The following is a 24,894-nucleotide window of genomic DNA, read 5'->3' as shown; positions in this document are numbered from 1 at the left end:
TAGCAGCCCGGAACCAGTATCCCACCGGACCACCTCCTCACCGGACAGTCCTGCAGGACCGGACCAGCGCCGAGCGGAGGTGAGTACTCAGAACTAAAGGGGGTGAGAGGGGGCTGGATGATGTTGAAGGCCGCAGTGGTTGCCCGGGCTTGCTGGGAGTTGTAGTTTTGAAACCTCTGGAGGTCCGCAGGTTGAAGACCACTGCGGGTGGGGGAGTTCACTCGAGTATAAGCCGAGGGGGGTGTTTTCAGCACGAAAAATCGTGCTGAAAAACTCGGCCTATACTCGAGTATATACGGTATATAACATTTAGACCTTCATAAAAGACATCTGAGAATCTTTGTAAGTTTTCCAGTCTTAACTGAAGACAAACATATGGTAGATTACAATTCAAGCTTTAAGAATTTTTTTTAAAGGAGTACTGTGGTACCGTACAATATATCCCCTATTCAAAGGATAGGAGAAAAGTGTCTGATCGCGGGGAGCTGGACGCCGGGACCCCCAGCAATCTCCTGCATGGCACCCCAGCTTTCCCCAGGAACAGAACATGTCGACCCCTGCACAAAGCATTTGCTGACATGCCCCCTCCATGCATCTCCATGGGTGAGCCGAATATAACCGAACACTGTATCTCCGGCTCTCCCATAGAGATATATGTAGGATGCATGTATGCTGCCGCTTCCTGCGGGGGTCGACACCCTCCATTCCTGGAAAGAGCACAGGTGCAGTGCAAGAGATCACGGGGGTCCCCGGATCAGACACTTAACATCTCTCCTTTGGATAGGGCATAAGCTGTACGGCACCCACAGGACTAAAGTAAAGAAGAGCATTATGCAGTTCTGCCTCTAGGGGCACTCCAGGGAAAAGGTTTCAGTTTATTTTGGTTGTTGCTGGGCTCCATCTTGTTGGTATTATAGTAGTTGATGTTTCTGTCCTATCAGATCGGACTTAATTGACATTTATCTATCTGATTCCCATTAATGTTCTCCCCCATCATAGATAATGTTTTTAAGTTTCTATTTTTTAAGTCTGGCTGAAAAGTAAATTGGTTTTATTTTTTTTTTCTCAGTAAAATGGTGACATGATTTTAAATATATAAACTACTCCATTTATTCTGGAAAAAAAACCAGGAAAAAGTTTTTTTTTTTCCCATGACTTTAACATTTCTAGAAATGTTACATCTCTGGTGGACACAGAACCCCTGTACTCATTATCAGTGGGTGTCCCAGTGGTCAACACCCACGGATCAGAAACTTATTGTTGTAATATTATAATAGTTTCCATGACGCTAATACAAGAAAATACAAAATCAATGCATTTTCATTAACATTACCCATTCAGGATGAATATTTCACATATTAAGGTAAATAAATATATACAACAGACCTCTATCTGATTTCTTTTTGCCCAATAATGGAACATACAAGACTGAAGGCACAAAGACCATCTGGTCCATTTATTTATCTCAGGCATGCTTACATTCTCTTTGTGTGGATTTAAAGGACAACTGCAGCGGCATTACACTTATCCCCTATCCACAGGATAGGGTATAAGTGTTTGATCGCGGGGGGTCCGACCGCAGGGACCCCCCCCCCGATCTCCCTAACGGGGCGCCGCCATAAGCGCTCATGGTGAGCGCTAAGGCGCGTAGCGTCGACCTGTCTCCTCCCCGTCCCCATACAGTTCTATGGGGGATGCGGGGAGGCACGAACGCTGCCTCCCCGCCTCTCCCATAGAGATGTATGGAGGAGGCGCGCCGGCCGCAACGTCATGCTGCGGCAGGCACGCCCCCTGCACGGGAGAGCCGCGGCCCTGTACAGGAGATCGCCGGGGGCCCCAGCGTTCGGACCCCCCGCGATCAAACATTTATCCCCTATCTTGAGGATAGGGGATAAGTGTTTGTAACGCTGCAGATGTCCTTTAACAACCACATCTGTTGGAAGTCTATTTCAAATATCTACTACTCTTTTGGTAAAATAATATTTTCTTATTACTTCTGATCTTCCCCCAGCTAACCTTAGATTGCGTCCCCTTGTTTTTGAGTTTAGTTTCGCCTGCCTCCTAAACCTTATTTTATCATCTTAATATATGTAAAGCTTACAAATAAGTAATCCCTTTCTCTTCTTTCTTTTATACTATAGAGATTGGGTTTTGATCTCAAGCAAAAAAACTTTTTTTTATTTAACAATGACTTACTAATAGTATACCGTAACAAGTAAAACTTACAGCAAGAGAATGTCAATATTATTTATGTTGTCTTACTGTTTACAGCCCTGGAAGGATACATGTCTAGTCTATGATCTATAAGTTGTAAAACTTGTCAACTGTACATGCTGTAATGGATTATGGGCTGTCTCACTCAACAACATATAAAGTAAAAAGTACGGCAGCATATGTAACTTAAGCAACACTGTTTATACACAACACATCGTCTTGCAAGCAGGTGACTTACACGTGACCAGCAGATAATACATAGCTGATTTCTATATAAACATGAGAAAAGAATGAGTACTGACCTGTAAATTCTACTTTCCCATACAAATCCTGGATCTGTGGGGCAAGGCCTAGTTTAAACAGGTACAGACTGAAAATGAAAGAAAAGACAATTGGTGTTTGTATGAAAGATTTTGCTTATAAACGGAGAAAGCAACCTTCACAGATGGGTCCCTGGGTGGTATCTATAAGGTAGAAACCAAATCCAATTCCAGTAAAATAATACAAAGTAGTAAATCAAGAAAAATGTGATAAATAAAAAAAAAAATGTATGGACGGCTTAGCGTCTGCACACAGCCCAACATTACTTGTTGCTCAACAGTTTCTGCAAAACAAAATGACAAGGACTTGTAGAGAATCTCCAGATAAATAAAGCGTCACATGAAAAAGTGGGAATAACATCACAGGACGGTCATGGACAAACAATGGTGATGCTTCAGAGGCTTCAGCTAATGAGCTGTCAGCTCCGAAAATAATGAGCATGGAAAAATTGGTGCCCAGTAGGGGTCATTACCAAGCCAGCTTAAGTAAAGGGCCAGCAATGAAGTCCACCCAGCAATTGTAGATGTAGGTTGATGAAACTAGTAGGCGATTTCCCCACCAGGAGAGCTGGTGGTTACATTGATATTTCGTCTAAAAGATTGTCCTATACACAAGAACACCTCCCACTAGCTCCAACTCATCTTCCCAGTCTGATAGGTGCCACCAATTCTTCTTAACCCCGTCCCGCTATAGGACGTATGCATACGGCCTAGCACCCGACACATTTGCGCGCTGGGAAGTATGGATACGTCCTAGCGATCTCCTGCACTGCCGCAGGCAGCGCAGGAGATCGACGGCGGGACACGGCTGTCAATCACAGCCGGAGTCCAACCGCAGCTGCCGGGGCCACGATCGTGCGGGTCCCGGCGGCATTAACCCCATAGATGCCGTGATCAATCCTGATCATGCATCTATGGTGTTGACAGGGGGAGCGTGCTCCCCCTGTTCACCAATGGCGGCGCAGCTATACGATCGCGTGTCGTAGTTGGTTGCTATGGAAGCATGAGGTCAGATCATGACCTCCTGTCTGCCTGCTACAGAAGCCTGTAAGATCCAGCCACAGACTGGATCGCACAGGCTGTACTGTGTGCAGCTGATCGGGTCATACTGTGCTGCAGTACAAATGTATTGCAGCATAGTATAACCTGTAAAAAATGTAAAAAAAATTTAATAAAAAGTTCGTAAATAAAAGTATGAAGTATGAAGTATTCGCCAATTTTGGTACAAATAGTGGAATAAAAAAGATCAAAAGGTAGCAAGTATCGCAAAAATGATACCAATGAAAAGTAATGCTCATCCCGCAAAAGATAAGCCCTTATTCAAAGATAAGCCCTTATTCAGATAAAAAATAAAAAAAAGTTATGGCTGTTGGAAAATGAATGGCAGAAAAAGAATTTTGCATAGAAAGATAGAAAGCTACCGTATATAAAACATAGAAAGCTATATAAAATGGGTATCGCCATAATCGTACTGACTCACAGAATAAATATAACATCACTTTTACCGCACAGTGTACACCATAAAAAAAATTATTTTTACAAAAAAAATGAAATTTTACAGTTTTTCACAATATTTTGGAGTTTTTCACAAAAAATGCTGCATGTGTCAACAAAAATGCACCACTTATATAAAGTACAATATGTCACGAAAAAACTATATCAGAATCTCTCCGCTCAGAAAAGGTGTTCTAAAGTTATTACCATTTAAAGAGACACATGTCAAATATAAAAAAAAAAAAAAAAAGAGCCTGGTCATTAAGGTAAAAAAATGGGTCCGTCCTTAAGGGGTTAAAACATGGGGAAATCTTTTATACACAAACAGAAGTTCATGTTGGTGGTCAGAAAAGGTTGACATCTACCATTTTCTTGGTAGGCTGGTGATATAGATTATGGACTGTTTTCTTTTGAGAGAGAAATTAAAGTAAAGAGCTATGATTCTCCGGAATGATCATTAATTTCATGGTCTCCTGTCTGTCTATCTATCTCTCATATTTATCTATCTATCTCCTATCTATCTATCTATGGCTGGTTATGTATACTAGATTTAAAGGGGCAGAACGTTGATCCAGGGATTTATTCTGACCGCCATATTTGGAGTCAGAAAGGAATTTTTACCTCTAGTGTGAGTTTTTTTTTTGTCTTCCTCTGGATCAACTCAGCAGGGACTCTCTACTATCTATCTATCTATCGCATATTTATCTCTTTATCTATCTCCTATCTATATCTATCTATCACATATCTATCTATTTACCTATGGATGTGCTGCTTCTATCTTTTATATCTATCTATCTATCTATCTATCTATCTATCTCTCCCTCTCTTTCTCTCATATCTATCTGTATCATTTCTATCTATCTATCTATATCTCTCTTTCTCTCATATCTATCTGTATCATTTCTATCTATCTATCTATCTCTCTCTTTCTCTCATATCTATCTGTATCATTTCTATCTATCTCTCTCTTTCTCTCATATCTATCTGTATCATATCTATCTATCTGTTGCATATCTATCTATCCACCTATTTACCTATGGATGTGCTGCTTCTATCTTCTATATCTATCTATCTATCTCATATTTATTTATTTATCTATCTCATATCTATCTCATATCTATCTATCTCATATCTATCTATCTATCTATCTATCTCATATTTATTTATTTATCTATCCAATATCTATCTATCTATCTCATATCTATCTCATATCTATCTATCTATCTCATATTTATTTATTTATCTATCCCATATCTATCTATCTATCTCATATCTATCTATCTATCTATCTCATGTTTATTTATTTATCTATCTCATATCTATCTATCTATCTATCTCATATCTATCTATCTATATCATATCTATCTCATATCTATCTATCTATCTATCTATCTCATATCTATCTATCTATCTCATATCCATCTCATATCTATCTCATATCTATCTATCTCATATCTATCTCATATCTATCTATCTATCTCATATCTATCTATCTATCTATCTCATATCTATCTATCTATCTATCTCATATCTATCTATCTCATATTTATTTATTTATCTATCTCATATCTATCTATCTATCTATCTATCTATCTATCTATCTATATCATATCTATCTCATATCTATCTATCTATCTATCTATCTATCTATCTCATATCTATCTATCTCATATTTATTTATTTATCTATCTCATATCTATCTATCTATCTCATATTTATCTATCTATATCATATCTATCTCATATCTATCTATCTCATATCCATCTCATATCTATCTCATATCTATCTATCTCATATCTATCTATCTATCTATCTATCTCATATCTATCTATCTATATCATATCCATCTCATATCTATCTATCTATCTACAATTATCATACAAAGCAGCACCTCCTCGTATCCAGATGATTGGGTGCAAGCCCTTGAACCTCGGTGCTCCGGTCCTCTTTAGATATAAATGGATATAGGCAGCACACCAAAATGGGTGAAAAAAGTAAGTGCTTTTATTCCAAGGAAAATTGACAACGTTTCAGCGATCTCTCACCGCCATTTTCAAATGATTTATCTATCTCATATCTATCTATCTATATCATATCCATCTCAAATCTATCTATCTATCTATCTCATATCTATCTATCTATATCATATCTATCTATCTCATATCTATCTATCTTTCTATCTAAAATGTAGAACGAGCAGCACAACCTTGATTAATGATAGCGGGTGCAGACAGTAGAGAGGTCCAGGGTCAGGGGTCCCATAGATAGCCACTCCACAAAACGAAAAAACGCAGCACTCCAAGATATGGGTGAATAAGGTTTATTGACCCAACATCAGGAACAACGTTTCAACTGCCCAAATGCAGGAGCTTGAGAAAGACTTCAATTGGGCAGTTGAAACGTTTATTTATTTATCTATCTATCTCATATCTATCTCATATCTATCTATCTCATATCTATCTATCTATCTATCTATCTCATATCTATCTATCTCATATCTATCTATCTCATATCTATCTATCTCATATCTATCTATCTCATATCTATCTATCTCATATCTATCTATCTCATATCTATCTATCTGTCTCATATCTATCTCATATCTGTCACGATTCGGCTTCCAGGTAGTGGATCCTCTGTGTCAGCGAGGGATTGGGGTGGACCGTGCTAGTGGACCGGTTCTAAGAGGCTACTGGTGTTCACCAGAGCCCGCCGCAAAGCGGGATGGTCTTGCTGCGGCAGTAGCAACCAGGTCGTATCCACTAGCAACGGCTCTACCTCGCTGACTGCTGAGAAGGCGTGGGACAGAAGGACTAGGCAGAGGCAAGGTCAGACGTAGCAGAAGGTCGGGGGCAGGCGGCAAGGTTCGTAGTCAAGATGGATAGCAAGGGTTCAGGTAACACAGGCTTTGGACACACTAAACGCTTTCACTGGCACAAGGCAACAAGATCCAGCAGGGGAGTGCAGGGGCAGTGATCAGATATAGTCTGGGAGCAGGTGGGAGCCAATTAAGCTAATTGGGCCAGGCACCAATCATTGGTGCACTGGCCCTTTAAGTCTCAGAGAGCTGGCGCGCGCGCGCCCTAGAGAGCGGAGCCGCGCGCGCCAGCACATGACAGCAGGGGACCGGGACGGGTAAGTGACCTGGGATGCGATTCGCGAGCGGGCGCGTCCCGCTGTGCGAATCGCATCCCCGACGGCCATGACAGTGCAGCGCTCCCGGTCAGCGGGACCGACCGGGGCGCTGCGGGGAGAGAGACGCCGTGAGCGCTCCGGGGAGGAGCGGGGACCCGGAGCGCTAGGCGTAACAATATCTATCTATCTCATATCTATCTGTCACAAATCTATCTATCTATCTCATATCTATGTATTTACCTATGGATGTGCTGCTTCTATCTTCTATATCTATCTATCTCATATTTGTCTATCTATCAATCTCATATCTATCTATTTATTGATCTATTTATCTCATATTTATCTATCCATCCTGGAAAGAAAATCATAAAAGTGCTTTTACAAGGACATGCTATCTCTGTTTTAAAGCAGGGGTATGAATTCTGTAACCCCCACCAACCCTGAGAATGAAGGGGCTACAGTGCTGTGATCCCTTTTTAATTTTTTTTTCTGCATGTCAGTGCTTCTGACCCCCCCCCCCAACTGTAAGAGGAACTGCAACACCATCCCATTCACTTGGCTCTTGCAAGGTCAACTTTAAAAATATGGCATTATTTTAGAGGTTGTGACATACAAATTGGCTTTGTTCAGATGCTTTTAGTAAACCTGTACTGTTCTAAAATCAACTATTTTTTTAAAGTTCTTCATCAGCCGAGGAATTAACCCCTTAAGGACCAGACCAATTTTATTTTTGCATTTTAGTTTTTTCCTCCTCGTCTTCTAAAAATCCTAACTCTCTTATATTTCCATCCACAGAGCCATATGAGGGCTTGTTTTTTGCGTCACCAATTGTACTTTGTAATTACATCACTTATTTTACCATAAAATATACGGCGCAACCAAACAAATATTATTTATGTGGGAAAATTGAAAAGAAAACCACAATTTAGCAAATTTTGGAATGTTTTGTTTTCACTCTGTACACTTTCCGGTAAACATGACATGTTTTCTTTATTCTGTGGGTCAATACGATTAAAATGATACCCATGCTATATGCTTTTCTATAATTGTACAGCTTAAAAAAAATCTCAAACCATTTTAACAAAATTAGTATGTTTGAAATTGCTCTATTTTGACCACCTATAATGTTCTAATTTTTCCGTATATGGGGCGGTATGAGGGCTCATTCTTTGCGCCATGATCTGTAGTTTTTATCAGTACCACATTTGCTTAGGTTTAACTTTTAATACATTTTTTGGGGAATAAAATGTGACAAAAAAGCAGCAATTTTGGACTTTTTTTTTTTACGTTTACGCCGTTCACCGTACGGGATAATTAACAATATATTTAAATAGTTCAGACTTTTACGCACGCGGCGATACCAAATATGGGTATTAATTATATTTTTTTAACGCTTTTTTGGCAGTAAAATGGGAAAAACTGACGTTTTACTTTTTTATTGGGGGTGGGGATTTTTCAAATTATTTTACTTTTTTATGTTACATTTTTTTGGACTCTAAGTGACACCTTTTTTGGCCATTTTTTTACGGAAGAGCCAAGGACTAACCCCATTAAAGGAGTTCTTTTGCACATCTGCAGCAGTAGTTTCAGTGTTCAGCTTGGATTTCTGCACCAGATTTTTTAAGAAAACCTACTGAGATTTATCAGTAATGTCTAAATATATCCGTATAGTAAGAGACTCATGACTGATTGCCAAGATCCAAGATGTATTGACAGGGAAGACATTCCTCTGAATAATCACTAAATAAAGATCTCCAAGCATAACATCATGACAGTGAAGACACGAGAAAGGATACCTAGTGTACAAATGCTTTAATCTACAGTATTCTTTCTTGTAAACACAGGAGTCATGTTCAACTATTACTGTTTTATGAGAAGGTTCACAGCAAATGTTACCATAATGTGCAGATTCCCAAAAACCTGATTAAACTCATTTCAACAACACCTAAGCATAAGGGTTAATGAAACCATCATGATACACAATATTTTAGAAAATAATAATATTCTTGAGGTTGGATTTGTCATTATCAGTTCTCTAGCCCTACATATGGGTTATTTCTGTCAGTCTATCACAGTTAGAAGAATCTGGGCGCTTGTATAACAAGCCCACGCCTGCCTTCATCTTTCTATCTATTTCACTATCTTTTACTGGCTCACCCAGCATCTTTAAGCCTCTTAATGTAAGACACTGGTAAGAAATATGGGATATACAAGGAGACTACATTGATCTCAGGACTTAAGAGCAATGTCAGACCTTGTTAGCCAATGCACAGCAACATTCTCTTTAAAACAAGAGATTCAATTCTATCTAGGGAAGACACTACTGCCGGGCTGATTTACAGGCCTGAGATATAATGTGAGCAGCAAAGAGCTGACACTCCTATTGATCACCCTGCAAAGACAAACACGTCTAAACAGGATCTACAGCAAAGACGAACAGCCTGAGGTTTCCCCAGCAGCTGAGATTCTATTCTGGATTTATCTCTGTAGTATTTAGAAAACTTCCTTCAACCATCAAGTGATACAGATCATGGCAGGATTCTCCATTCACACCAATACAGTGTGGACATTACACAGGACCAAAAGGAATCTATCAGTAGTTATGAGTTATCAAAACTCCTGACAGCTCTAAATAGCCATCAGGAAGGGGAAAGGCTCCATAACTGTGACCTCAGGCATGAAGCTTGCATGAGCGGGATAGGGGTTATCCAGGGATACTAAACAGAGCTTATTTCTTAAAAAAAAAAAAAAAAAAACAGCACCCCACCTGTCCTCAGGTTGTGTGTGGTATTGCAGCTCAGCTCCACTCCACTGAAGTGAATGGAGCTGTGTTGTAACATTACACACAACCTGAGCACAGGTGTGATGCTGTTTTTTTAAAAATTTTTTTTTGGAACAAATAAGCTTTTTCCCCATTCCTGAATAAGCCCTTTAACATCCCAGTTACCGGCTCCTGTAGTGTTAAAGAGGCATGCATCAAGCTCCCTGTATTGTGAACCTCCCCAGCCATGTCTACCAGCTACAATTAGGATTTAGTCAGAATACTGCTAGCAAAGCTGTCAATCATAACATGTAGGTGAGGCTGACAAAGCTCCCGTCTTCCAACATTTATTGGGTCGATGTTCGGGACATTTAATAAGCAAGCTACATGACCGAGAGCACAAGTATGGATCCTCTACCTTTTCCGAAGACTACTTAGGGCTGTAAGCAGTTTTAACGGCTCAAAACTGCTGACAGATTCCCTTAAAACATTATTTCCTTTTGCTATATTGTTTCTACATTCATTGCATTACATACATATTCCACTTCCCTTCACGGTACCACTACCTCACCAGACTGATCTAAGAGGTAGGCATTTTCGTTTAAGGCATAAACATGTCAGGAGATTTTTATCTAAACATTAGGGAAGGCAAGAATGCTTCCCCTCCATAGAAGCACATATTACAAATAAGGCCCCGTACACATTGCTGTTGCTCCCGGTCAAGAATGGCTGTTCTCTTGACCGGGAGCAATGGCAAACAACAGGTCCCAGCGGCTCCCATTTACTATTATGAATAACGGGAGTAAAAGACGGCACATGCAGTCATTTTTCTCCCGCTATTCTGCCCAGCTCTTCCGGCGGCCGTCACAACGTCCTAACAGCTGTGTGAAAGAAGCCTAAAAGAATGAAGATGGTTTAATTACTGTTAATTTTAAGTAAATATATAAAATGACATTGTAACAATACAAACTGACTATGTCTGGTTATACCAACACACAGAACAACTATTGTCTTATCTCCCCAAAAGTCTATGGGTTTGTGCACATGGTAAGTCTAAGGGTATGCGCAAAGCGTGCGCCTGTGTCCCTTTTTCTGAGTAGCGGTCAGCACGGGGAAAGGGGGGGGGGGTTGTTCTTGCCCTGAAGCCCTCACTGATGTCACTCAGGTTTTGCCCTTGTGAACATTGGCATTTAGCTGCCCAATATAAGCACTGATTGAACGACTATGTACAAGATAATCTGTGCCCCTTGAAATGAACCTTTAGACAGCCCAATTATTCGCAGTGAACAGCCACTCGGAAGATTGACGCAATCTCAGCAATCAAATGTTAAAAGAATGTTTGCATTTTTGTTATCTGATTACTGTATCTTTTACATGGGGCAATAAGCTTCCCAATGAAGGACACTCCGTCTGGACCTATGTAACATTTCACAAATCCTGCAACAGGTGTAGAAAACCAATCATTCATAAATCGATATCTGAAGCTCTGTTCACACTAGTATTGTGGCTTCTGTTTATAACGTCTGTTTACAAGCCTTGACAGCTTTGCCAGAGCTGTTTCCAGCAAATCTGTAATGAGGTCTATTGGGGTTTAGCCAATGTTCTGGAATCTTGAACTGTTAGATCAGTGCTGCAAACTACACAACTATTGCCTTCAAAAATCCCAAAGGATATCATTAAAGGGGTATTCCCATCTCATTAAGTGATGGTATATTGCTAGGATATGCCATTACTTTATAATTGGCGGAGGATCGAAATCTGTGACCTCCACCAATGATGAGTATAAAGGAGAAGCAGTGCTGCGTCCCCCTCACCTATTTATTAGCCATCCTACTAAGCAATGATCAGCAGATTGGCCCCAGTGCAGTAAATGGTAACGCCTGCAGTTTCTTGCACAGCCAGGTGGTTGGGAACTAGAGCTGCACGATTTGGGGAAAAAGTGCAATTGTGATTATGGAGGTAAATATTGTGATTTCGATATATGATTGCAATATAATAAACTGTGAAATCCGTTCTGTATCATGTCCAATCCCCTTGTTTCATATATTCATATATTTATAGCCAACATAAAAATGGGGGATTGGAGTACTCTAGTGCAATAAAACGTATCCCCAATCCAAAGGATAGGGGATAAGTCTTAGATTGCGGGGAGTCCGACCGCTGGGATCCCCCACAATCTCCTGAACGGCCCCCCAGCAGTCCCTAGGAAGGGGGTGTGCCGACCCCGCAGGAAGTGGCGGCTGACATGTCCCCTCCACGTAGCTCTATGGGTTACTGTATGGGGGCTTATTTTTTGCGATATGATCTGTACTTTTTATTGGAACCATTTCTGTTTCGATGGGACTTTTTGATCACATTTAAAAAATTTTTGCTGCTATATGAAGTGACCAAAAATCAGCAAGTCTGTATTTTTTTATTTTTTTTATGTTTACGCCATTGACCATGCTGTATCATTAATGTTATATTTTAATAGTTTGGACATTTATGCATGTGGCGATAGCACATATGTTTATTTTTACTTTTTGAAAATGGGGGAAAAGGGATGATTTCAACTTTTATTAGGGGATGGGCCTTTTTCACATTTATTGTTTTCTTTTACATGTTTTTTTCCAAATTTTCTTTTAGTCATTATGGTGCAGTGTTTTCACACAGTGTTTCTCCAGTTGTTGCAAAACTACCACTACTAGTATGCCCAGACCGCCAAAAGCTGTACAGGCCTGCTGGGAGTTGTTTTTTGGCAAATGCTGGAGACACACAGATGTAATCTTTTGCTTGCAGACACTGATCAATGCTGTGCCATAGGAGCCTATAGCACAGGCTGAGGCTGCCTGCATTATTAGATTGGACAGGAAGGAGGAAGGTAGGGATCCTCCGCTCATCCTCTCAGCTAATCGGGACCCTGCGGGTTTTGCCACAGGTGTCCCAATCAGCAAAACTGAGCTACCGGCGCTTGTTATCAGCATTTTAGATGCCATGTTCAAGTTTGATTGCGTGTCTAAAGGCTTAATGCCGGGCATCAACCGGATCAGTAATGACCCGGCATTAGCCAGTATGAAGCGAGCTCAGCTCCTGAACTATTTTTTTCCCATAGATTCCCATTTGGAACCCAAAAATCCCTATGTTCCCATATATTAGTATAATCAGTGTTCCCACAAGCTTTATTAGAAATTCACTAAATTGTAACAAAAAAGAAGAATTTGCACACACTTTAAAATTACACTCAGCTCGGGCCAGTTACATAGCTTTTCTAAGATCTATGATTTTGGGGAGTTATACTCCTCTCTTGCTGATAATTTTTTGGAAAGCATGCCTGCAGTTACATGCTATTCCATTTGCTGGCCTCCGCTAGTGCGATTAAAAGAATCCCTACTCTGCCCCCCTCGACATGTTTCGCTACTAAGTAGCTTTATCAAGAGGTAGCGGGCCTCTTGATAAAGCTACTTAGTAGCGAAACATGTCGAGGGGGGCAGAGTAGGGATTCTTTTAATCGCACTAGCGGAGGCCAGCAAATGGAATAGCATGTAACTGCAGGCATGCTTTCCAAAAAATTATCAGCAAGAGAGGAGTATAACTCCCCAAAATCATAGATCTTAGAAAAGCTATGTAACTGGCCCGAGCTGAGTGTAATTTTAAAGTGTGTGCAAATTCTTCTTTTTTGTTACAATTTAGTAAATTTCTAATAAAGCTTGTGGGAACACTGATTATACTAATATATGGGAACATAGGGATTTTTGGGTTCCAAATAGGAATCTATGGGAAATATTGATTGACCCCTCCATATATATTGGTCTGTTTGGGGAACAGCTCCTGAACTAGCTTCATAGACCCGCCGCACGGCTGCGCCGTGTACATATACACAAAAATCGTGATTTGATTGCGATATATTATGCAGCCCTATCGGGAACTACAGTAGTACTGCATTCTCTTCATTCTCATTCTCACAATCCAACCACTGGGACCACAACAAATCAAGAAGTGATGACATGGTCTTGCCATACACCATCAGGTTATGAGAAATACCCCTTTACTGCTAATCCAAACAGCATTCTTACATCCTGTTTACATCAATGGCAGAAACTGGAATATAAATGAATACATAAATCATGAATATAAATATGTGTGTGTGTAAACCAAAAAAAAACTTTACCTTAAAGCATGGATGCAGTATATGCAGCGAGGCATATTCTTCCTATCATAGATGTCTGTGGTCTCAGGGTAAAAGATCTGTAATTAGAGTGTGAAGAGGATAGATAAAAAAACACATGGAATGTCCCTTTTAAAGGAAATCTGTCATCAGAATCACCCGCACTAAACCTGTTACACAGGCTTGTAGTGTAGCGGGTGATCCTGATTAAAACGCTTTTTACCTAATTAAAAACTGTGCAGCGGTTCGCCAGATATCTTCATTTTTAGTTATATGGTATTCCTATGCAGGAGAACGCCGCTTCCGGGTGTACGGCGCGTGGCGCATGCGCGGCGCTATCCACGTGACCTACACCAGGAGGAAGACTGCGATGAGGCAGCCATGAATATTCATGAGCCGGGCAGCTGCTCCACTCGGCGAAAATGACGTAAGCGAGTCCGTGCTGATGCTGCGGACCTCCCACTGAGTCCCAAGCCTGGGAATACCATATAACTAAAAATGAAGATATCTGGCGAACCGCTGCACAGTTTTTAATGAGGTAAGAAGTGTTTTAATCAGGATCACCCGCACTACAAGCCTGTGTAACAGGTTTAGTGCGGGTGATTCTGATGACAGATTTCCTTTAAGATAGCTGTATGGAGTATATTGGATACACCTACCTTTGGGAGGCCAATCTCTGTCATTGCATTAAGCCACTGGATGACATTGTCTGTGTGTCTGAAGTGAAGACCAGTGGCCTAAAAAGAGAAGAACAAAACAGAATCAGGATTGTGTTTAGTACCACTAACTGGTAGAAAGGGACAAACAACCAAACACTTTAATGTTATCTGTTGCTTTAAAACAATGTCTTATCATAGAGAGGGGTCTCCTGCTTAGGAACCGCATCTATGAGCCAACGGGTATTACCAATCACAAGCAGAAGAGCACCACTGCGCGGAAACAAATTTAGAAAGAGGCCCAGTGCTAAAACAGGACTGCATCTCCTTCACCTATAACTGGAAAGTTGTAGTATCTTAATCTCTAATCTTAGTTTTTTTTACATTTCCTCTGCATAATGTACTAAGTTCCAACATTGGCTTTAAAGTAGTCACATGATACATATATGTCTGAGGAGAATGTCACAGAGGACACATTGACGGCTCAGCTCCACACATTAACCCCTTGGGGACGGAGGGTTTTTCCATTATTGCACTTTCATTTTTTCCTCGTTACCTTTAAAAAATCATAACCCTTTCAATTTTGCACCTAAAAATCCATATGATTGCTTATTTGTTGCGCCACCAATTCTACTTTGTAATGACATCAGTCATTTTACCCCAAAATCTACGGCGAAACGGAAAAAAATTCATTGTGCAACAAAATTGAAGAAAAAACGCCATTTTGGGGCTTCCGTTTCTACACCGTACATGTTTCGGTAAAAATGATACCTTATCTTTTTTCTGTAGGTCCATACGATTAAAATGATACCATACTTATATAGGTTTGATTTTGTCGTACTTCTGGAAAAAATCATAACTACAAGCAGGAAAATTTATATGTTTACAATTGTCATCTTCTGACCCCTATAACTTTTTTATTTTTACGTGTATGGGGCGGTATGAGGGCTAATTTTTTGATCGCTTTTTATTAATTCCTTCATGATATAAAAAGTGACCAAAAATACGTTATTATGGACTTTGGAATTTTTTGCGAGTATGCCATTGACCGTGCGGTTTAATTAACAATATATTTTTATAATTCGGACATTTCTGCACGCGAACAGCCCCCTGAGTTAACCGGCATTAGTTTACTTTCACTTTAAACACGGCGTTCAACTTTGAACGTGCGTCTAAAGGGTTAATAGTGCGCGGCACCGCGATCAGTGCCGCAAGCTATTAGCCACGGGTCCCAGCGTGGCCCCGCGCTATAAAAAGGGAGTGGGCGAAGGGCATATAGGTACGCCCTCCGTCCCCAACAGGTTAAAGGGGAACTCTGGTGGAAAATTTTTTTTTTAAATCAACTGGTGACAGAAAGTTAAACAGATTTGTAAATTACTTCTATTTAAAAATCTTAATCCTTCCAGTACTTATCACCTGCTGTATGCGCCTTTTTGAATTTGATTTCTGTCTGACACCTCTGTCCCTTTTAGGAACTGTCCAGAGTATGAGCAAATCCCCATTGCAAACCTCTCCTGCTCTGGACAGTTCCTGATATGCAATAGGAATGACAATAGGATCATAAAAGCATACTTTTATTGGTATACATTTAAAATATTGCCACACATTAAATAAAGAATTTAAGGATACAAAAGGTTATGTTTTATATATATTACAAACCCAGCTAATCCTAGGCATTGGATATATTACTAGAGTTTTGCTATACTGGCCCTTCTAGTCCCTTAGGACCCCCTACCTGTTACTGCAGGGAGGCCTTCCTAGAAAACGCCAACCTGCAACAGGAACCTCCTATCTCTCCCTGGTTCTGGAGGGAATGGAGGTACCGGGTGCAGCATGTATAGCAAGTCCCTAGCAATTAGCTAGCTGGTTTGCAAAGAACCTCAACTAAATATTCGGTGAGTATACAACTTGTAAGCACATCAATATTAATACAATGATTGCATACAACATTGGTACAATTCAAGCCACATAATACCAACGCGTTTCGTTGTGGTGCATTTCAAAGCGGCACAACTCTTCAGGGACAAGTGCATAGGGGGCAGGAGTATAGTTTCTCCCGTCACCTATCTCACTGAATAATTTATACAGTCAGACAAACAGAGGTATAGATAGTTTACTGGTGTGCTTGGATAAGAAGGCCCAGGTAGGATTAATATGTAGGTAGTGGTCCAAGGATTGTGTTCCCTCTTGTAGATAGATAAATGGCATCCTTTGTTGGTTGGTGCGGCAGGTGTGTAAGTGCAGGGCGGTTGGCGCATAAATACAATTGCTTATTAGAGGCTGCTATCACTTGTTTGGGGCTGATATAGGTGAGCCTTCTATATGAGGGTACATTATAAGGTCACCCACAAGAAGATGATCCTACCATAAAGTTAGGGCAATGCCAGATGGCGTCCTTTAAGAGGTGTTGGGAGCCATGGAGATACCAGATCACCTGCAGTTAGCTGGATAGATGAGCAGCATCTGCAGGGACCAGGATGGCGCAGCATCTCTGGTAGGGGGTCCTAAGGGACTAGAAGGGCCAGTATAGCCAAACTCTAGTAATATATCCAATACCTAGGATCAGCTGGGTTTGTAATATATAAAAAACATAACCTTTTGTATCCTTTTTCGTTGTAAATTCTTTATTTAATGTGTGCCAATATTTTAAATGTATACCAATAAAAGTATGCTTTTATGATCCTAGTGTCATTCCTATTGTATTACAAATCTACATGTAGGTCTACACATATCATTTGCTCTTTCCTATTCTACAGTTCCTGATATGGACAGAGGTGTCAGCAGAGAGCACTGTGGTCAGACAGATAGGAAATTCAAAAAGAAAAGAACTTCCTGTGGAGCATACAGCAGCTGATAAGTACTGGAAAGATTAAGATTTTTAAACAGAAGTAATTTACAAATCTGTTTAACTTTCTGGCATTAGTTGATTTTAAAAAATATATATATTTTCCACCGGTTTACCCCTTTAAGCTAGACACACAACTCTGCATAACCAATAATATTACACGCTTCCTATGTTATTGACTTAAAGGTGCATCCACCTTGGCAATTTTGTTTGTAATATTATGAAAGTAACTGCTTACATGATATCTGGTCTGCTCCCGATCATAGATTTTCTTCAGAGATACCACTTTTGGACTGAAGAAGTTTCCAAGTTTCGCCAGGTACACTCCATTCCTGAGCCCTTCCTCAAGTTCTGTAGTAGGGGGGAGATCTTCCATTAAGCATGCCTCCATCCACCTGTAAGAAATGTCCACAACCAATCAGTCATCTTACAACAGAAATAACTTCAACACTTCTTTATCTGTAAAATATCCGTATCCGTATACAATCATTTATTTTGTATATGCAGAGAGAATGCAGTCTATATTGTGAAGAAATATATTGGGTGGACCTATACTGGTAACTTATGGAGCTGCCTTATTAGCAAGTCTATAATATATATATACTGTAGACAAGAGAAGATAGCAGCCATGTGGAACCAAATCTTCCTGCACCTACTCTCCCTGCAAAAGCTACAGGATACATCTTCTGTTGCATTCTCCAAGTAGTGGTAGGAGAGAGATCCTCTCGTAATGTATCTATGGCCATTACAACAGCCCATCGCCACCTTATTAACAGAATCCATGCACTGTATATGGCACCCATATGACGTAACTGAAAGAACAGACATGGAACTTGCTCAACCCCCTAAACTCATAACCTAACAACCTCAATCCCGCCCATAATGGAAGCAAGTCATATTCTAGAAGTATATTTTACTGTAGCGTTCAAACCTAACTTTGTAACAGAATACTCTCAAAGAGTCAGCATTGGAAAAAAATTTAAATTCCAAAGGTCATTTTACAAATAAAGATTTCCACAAGTTGGATATGATATACAGTATGGCTGCATGCAAGGTTTCTATCCAAGACGTTTTCCTACACGTTTTTGTTCTTTTACTGTACACACAAGTTTCTTCTCAGGAAGCCGAGAAGGTGTGTTTTTCCCACAGTGTATAGGGAACTATATACAGTGACCCCTCGACATACGATGGCCCCGACATACGATAATTTCAACCAGCATCAAGGCAGCATCAACATACGATGCTTTTGTATGTCGGGGCCATCGCATAAACGGTTATCCGGCAGCGCAGACTGCTTCAGCTGCCACCGGATAGCCGTTTACGGTGCCCGTGAGCTCCGGTGATGGTCACTCACCTGCCCTCGGGGTTCCGGTGATGCAGGGGATCTTCGGGATCCCCTGCATCGTCGGCGCTCTCTATCGACGTCATCACGTCGCTGTGCACGCCGTCCCGTCATCCAATAGGAGTGGCGTGCGTAGCAACGTGATGGCGGCGATGGAGAGCGCGGTTGCCGGGGAAGCAGAGGCCTTGCCGGAGCGTCAGGGACACCTCGGGGACACGGCGACAGCAATAGACGGCGACATCCCGGGCAGCGGTGACGAACGGTGACGGTACGGAGCGGCGGGGACAGGTGAGTACAACTTTCTCTAACAGTAGTCTACAACCAGCGGACCTCCAGATGTTGCAAAACTACAACACCCAGCATGCCCGGACAGCCGGTTGTAGACCACTGTCCTATACTTTATATTGCACGGATCCCTCAACATACAATGGTTTGGAACGGATTACCATCGTATGTTGAGGGACCAATGTATAACTTTTAATGCTTTTATAGCCCTTATCTAAAGTGACTGAGAAGGTCATGTTATGTAAATACTATTGCCCCGAGGGTAAAGCACCTTAACCCCTTAAGGACTCAGCCTATTTTGGCCTTAAAGGGGTACTCTGGTGGAAAACATTTTTTTTTTTTTTTTAAATCAACTGGTGCCAGAAAGTTAAACAGATTTGTAAATGACTTCTATTAAAAAAATATTTACCCTTCCAGTACTTTTTAGAAGCAGTATGCTACAGAGGAAATGATTTTCTTTTTGAATTTCTTTTTAGTCTTGACCACAGTGCTCTCTGCTGATGCCCATATCAGGAACTGTCCAGAGCAGGAGAAAATCCCGATAGCATACCTCTCCTGCTAGACAGTTCCTGACATGGACAGAGGTGTCAGCAGAGAGCACTGTGGACAAGACAAAAAAGAAATTAAAAAATAAAAGAATTTCATCTGTAGCATACAGCTGCTAAAAAGTATTGGAAAGGTAAAGATGTTTTAATAGAAGTAATTTACAAATCTTTCAACATAGCATAGCTACCAGCAGTGCTGTGTTAACCTCCACGCTGGATCCCCAGCGTCTCCGCCATGATACCTGCTTGACACCGCTCCTTTGATCTGACAAGTTCGTGCAGCATAATAAAGAAGTTGAAGCTATTTCCTGGTGAGTGCCGTCTATCTTTCTTTGCATTTGGATAATTTACAAATCTGTTTAACTTTCTGGCATCAGCTCATTAAAAAAAAAAAAAAAGAAGTTTTCCACCGGAGTACCCCTTTAAGGACCAGGCCAATTTTTGTTTTTGCACTTTTAATCCTCCACTTTCCTCCTCCCCTTATAAAAATCATAACACTTTCATTTTTGCACCTACAGACCCATTTAAGGTTTTTTTTTTGCATCACCAATTGTACTTTGCAATGGCTTCACTAATTTTATAACAAAATCTGCGGCGAAAAACAAACCAACTCCATTTTGTAAATTTTGGGGGCTTCCATTTCTACGTAGTGCACTTTTTGGTAAAAATAACAACTTATCTTTATTCTGTAGATCCATATGATTACAAATATACACAATTTATGTAGGTTTTATTTTATTTTACTACTCACATACGGGGTTATATGAGGGCTAATTTTTTTTGCGCCATGATCTGTAGTTTTTTTCGGTACAATTTTAGTTTTTATGGGATTTTTTGATCGCCTTTTATAAAAAAAAAAAATACCAAAAAATTTTTGGTATATGAAGACCAAAAATGCACAATTTTGGACTTTGGTGTTTTTTTATGTGTACGCCATCGATCGTGTTCGGACATTTACCACAAATAACTATGTTTATTTTTTTATTCCATTATTTTATTTAAAAAATGGGAAAAGGGGGATGATTCAAACTTTTTTTATGGGAATGGCTTATTCACACTTTTTTTTAAACACTTTTTTCTTGTCCCCATAGGGACCTAAACCATGCAATCATTAGATGCATACACTGATCATGTTGCTCCATAGAACAGCATTAACCCCTTAAGGACGGAGCGTTTTTCTGTTTTTGCACTTTCGTTTTTTCTTCTCTTCCTTACCTTTTAAAAATCATAACCCTTTCAATTTTGCACCTAAACATCCATATGATCGCTTATTTTTTGCGCCACCAATTCTACTTTGTAATGACATCATTCATTTTACCCAAAAATCTACAGCGAAACGGGAAAAAAATCATTGTGTGACATAATTGAAAAAAAAACGCCATTTTGTAACTTTTGGGGGTTTCCGTTTCAAAGTAGTACATTTTTCGGTAAAAATGACACCTTATCTTTATTCTGTAGGTCCATATGGTTAAAATGATACCCTACATATATAGGTTTGATTTTGTCGTACTTCTGAAAAAAGTACCGGTACCATTTTTGCTTTCATCTGACTTTTTGATCGCTTTTTATTATTTTTTTGTATTTAGAATTATTTTGTACTTTTGAATTTTTTTGTGCGTATGCCATTGATCATGCGGTTTAATTAACGATATATTTTTATAGTTTGGACATTTACGCACGCGGAGATACCACATGTTTATTTTTATTTACACAGTTTTTTTTATGGGAAAAGGGGGGTGATTAAAACTTTTATTAGGGAAAGAGTTAAATGATCTTTATTAACTTTTTTTTTTCAACTTATTTTTGCAATGTTATAGCCCCCATAGGGCGCTATAACATGCAGCACATTGAATCAATACACTGATCACTGCCATTGCATTAGTGTTATCGGCGGTTGATTGCTCAATCCTGGATTTCAAGCTTGGAGCAATCAATCGCCATTCGGACACGGGGACCTCCTGCTGCATCCTAGCTGATCGGGACATCACGATTTTATCGCATTGGTCCTGATCAGCCTGACTGAGCAGCCGGGATTACTTTCACTTTTAGACGCGGAGATAGCAACCGGTTATGATGCGCGCTCACGAGCATTATATATGGGGATGCGCATATGGATATCATAAACATCCATATGCACTAAGGGGTTAATCAGTGTTATCGGTGCTCTCCTGCTCCAGCCTGCAGAGCCTGGCTTGGAGCATCAGATCACCGATCGGGCAGCTAAGAGCCCTCTCGCCATTCTCTCAGCTGATTGGGACATAACAATTTCCCCGCGATGGTCCCGATCAGCTACGTTCAGCTGTCGGGATAGTTTTTTTTTTCCCCAAAGTGTATCGTGGCATCTAAAGGGTTAATGTCTGGCTTCGGCTAAATTGATGAAGTCCGCTCAGCTCCTCAGCATGCTTCAAATAGTGTTAACGGGACCAGGGCATACAGGTACGCCCTGTGTCCTTAACTACCAGGTTTCAAGGGCGTACCCATATGCCCTGCATCCTGAATGGGTTATAAAGTTAAACATAGCTCAAAGAGTTGATACAGATTTAGAAAAACATAGCTGCATATATATATATATATATATATATATATATATATATAGTGATATGTCCTCTTTGTATACTGGTATTATTGTTCTCAGTATACAGGACTCGGTCAGTAACAGTGTGATGATAACATGTTTGATGATTTTAGCTTCTTGTATAATATTGTTATTTGGTAACTGTTAAAACTATCTTTTAGAGTTACTGTCATATGCATAGAAAATTGTCTTGGCTTTGTGAGATATCGGCATGTACAGGCTGCCTGAGAGTAATAGGAGTGTGGTTGCAGCAATCACGCTCCTACCACCCTCAGATCTCAACATGTACTGGCAACCTAAGTATATACACAGGTTGCATGAGGGTGATAGGAGTGTGGTTTAGAGATGTACAATTTCTGGAAATTTTGAAGCCATGAAAATAATTTTTTTTTATTTTTTTATTTTGTAACAATGGAAATTCTCATAAAATATCATAGTTAAACATTACAGTATACGGACATTTCTAGTCTGTAGAGGGCAGCACATAGGATATAATGCAGCAGATCTGCTTTTTATTATAAAAGCAATATGGAGATGTGCAATTTCAAAAAAAGAAACAATTTGTTACAATGAATGATCAGTCATGTGCCAGGATGTATTAACTTCAGCATAAGGACAATTCCAGGCTGATGAATAATCTATTTGGTTACAACATCACAAGTAACAAATGGCACACAATATGAGGCATCTGCTTCTACCCAGACACTGGCAGCCACAGATAAGACAAAAGAAACAAGTGGCATATTTCTGTAACAGATTGACCACGTTTCAGTTTTCTTCAAGTAGTTCTCCACTTTTATTAAATAGTATGTTACTTTTATATCTTTTCAATTGTTTTGTTTTAGAATGAAGTTTGCCGATTTATTGCCTCTTCTCTTTTCCAGTATCTGACAAGTCCCTCAATCGTCCGATACTGGTCACAAGACATTAGAAAAGGTGGTCTACATAGTAGAAACTTGTTTCACGCTCATGACTTTTTGCTTTACAAGCTCCACATTGACATGTCAACTGTGAATTTTCAGTAACAAATTAAAAAGGTATTCCAATATCAGGAAACTGATCACCTCAAGATTTATACTAATATAGTGTTATTACAGATTATACTGGCTTGATTGCATGCTTTCGCTTGAATTAACCCTTACAGGAAGTTGTGTAGTGCTTTCATTGCTAGTGTCAAGTAGTAGCAGCTCCCCGGCTCCTCCCTTCCGAGATGGCGCTTCTTGTCTCGGGAGGCGTGGCTGGATCTGGCCTCAGAGCTCTAGCCCCACCCCCTGAATACTGTCATCCCCTTTGACCAGCCCCTCCAGCTAACACTTTCATCTCCTGTTATTTACAAATATATTGTTATTGGGGAATATAAAGGGGTACTCCACCCCTAGACATCTTATCCCCTATCCAAAGGATAGGGGATAAGATGTCTGATCGAGGGGGTCCCGCTGCTGGGGACCCCCGCAAAATAGCATGCGACACCCACCTGTTTCTTGTCCGGAAGCACTGGAGGGTCTGGGTCCCGACCACGGGAACGGAAGTTCGTGACGTCACAACTCCGCCCCCGTGTGACGTCACGCCCCGTCCCCTCAATGCAAGTCTATGGGAGGGGGCATGATTCTGCTGAGCAATGCCACAGACAAAGGAGGAGACATTGAATTAAGCAGGTTCGGTAGACTGTTCTGCTATGCAATGTTCTTTAGCCGCTCTGGGTGGGAAATTGTCAGGAGTGCTGTGGGAGGTGAGAAGACAGGGTGGGAGGGCTAAGATTAACAGCTGTGGAAAGCAATGCATTCTGGGGACTGTAGTACTGAGCAACCACTCAACTAGAAAGTAGTGTTTCTGAAATGGTAGGTGAGAGGCGTACAGATGCAGAAATGGTGGTTTCCAACCTAGGACAGACAGGTAAGCAAAGCTATATATTTCTGCAGCATTCTTATTTATTAAAATTTTTTTAATCTAAATGTCAGAATACCCCTTTAATGATTTTTCATTAAAGGGGCTGCCAAGCTTTTAAATCTCCCACCTATCTGGCACTGATGTTTTCATATTCAGTGTGTGAATACACCATGGCAGCAATGACATGCCTCACTGGGACTTGTGATGTAGTTATAAATGGTACATGAGTGCTGGGGCAAGTGATTGGCTGCAATGATCATGTGTCTATATGCCATAAGTGTGTACATACTTGTTAAATTAAAGTGTACCTGTCTTTTCAGGCCATTTCTTTTCAGATTTCTGCTCTACAAGCCTTATCTGTAATATTTAGCTGTCCCTGATTTAGTCTGTCTATGTCTCCCAATAAGTTTCACGTCACCACAGAACATAAAGGTTTATTCAGAGACAATGGACAACACATTTTGGTGCTTAACTTGCACCTTCCTCAGGTCCAACAATATACAAGTGCTTTATGTCCTGTGCTACTGTAGTGACGTGAAACTTATTGTGCAAATTCAGCAGCAGCACCCGTATTACCCTAGTTTTTCTCCCTTTTGTCTCTTCCATTTAATTATTCGCACCCTAGGGTTCACAGATATGGTCCTCGAGCTGCATACTGCTATTACATTGCAATACTTGGGTTTGTACCCAT

General features: G+C 40.4%; 1 protein-coding gene across 5 annotated transcripts in view; it reads right to left on the bottom strand.

Annotated features, from left to right (window-relative positions):
* The window catches only part of IQGAP1 (IQ motif containing GTPase activating protein 1), a 260,950-nt gene that overhangs the window by 100,542 nt on the left and 135,514 nt on the right, over nt 1-24,894 (bottom strand). For all 5 annotated transcript variants that reach the window (XM_056572114.1, XM_056572118.1, XM_056572116.1 and 2 more), the window contains 4 exons: nt 17,808-17,964; nt 14,728-14,805; nt 14,072-14,148; nt 2,517-2,584 (listed from right to left, as the gene is read on the bottom strand). In XM_056572114.1, coding sequence (XP_056428089.1) covers nt 2,517-2,584; nt 14,072-14,148; nt 14,728-14,805; nt 17,808-17,964 — 380 coding nt within the window. The remainder of the gene's footprint in view (nt 1-2,516; nt 2,585-14,071; nt 14,149-14,727; nt 14,806-17,807; nt 17,965-24,894) is intronic.

This window comes from Hyla sarda, chromosome 4, assembly GCF_029499605.1.
Source record: "Hyla sarda isolate aHylSar1 chromosome 4, aHylSar1.hap1, whole genome shotgun sequence".
NCBI lineage: Eukaryota > Metazoa > Chordata > Amphibia > Anura > Hylidae > Hyla > Hyla sarda.
Note: the sequence above shows the minus strand (reverse complement) of the source record. Positions and strands in the feature narration are given on the sequence as shown.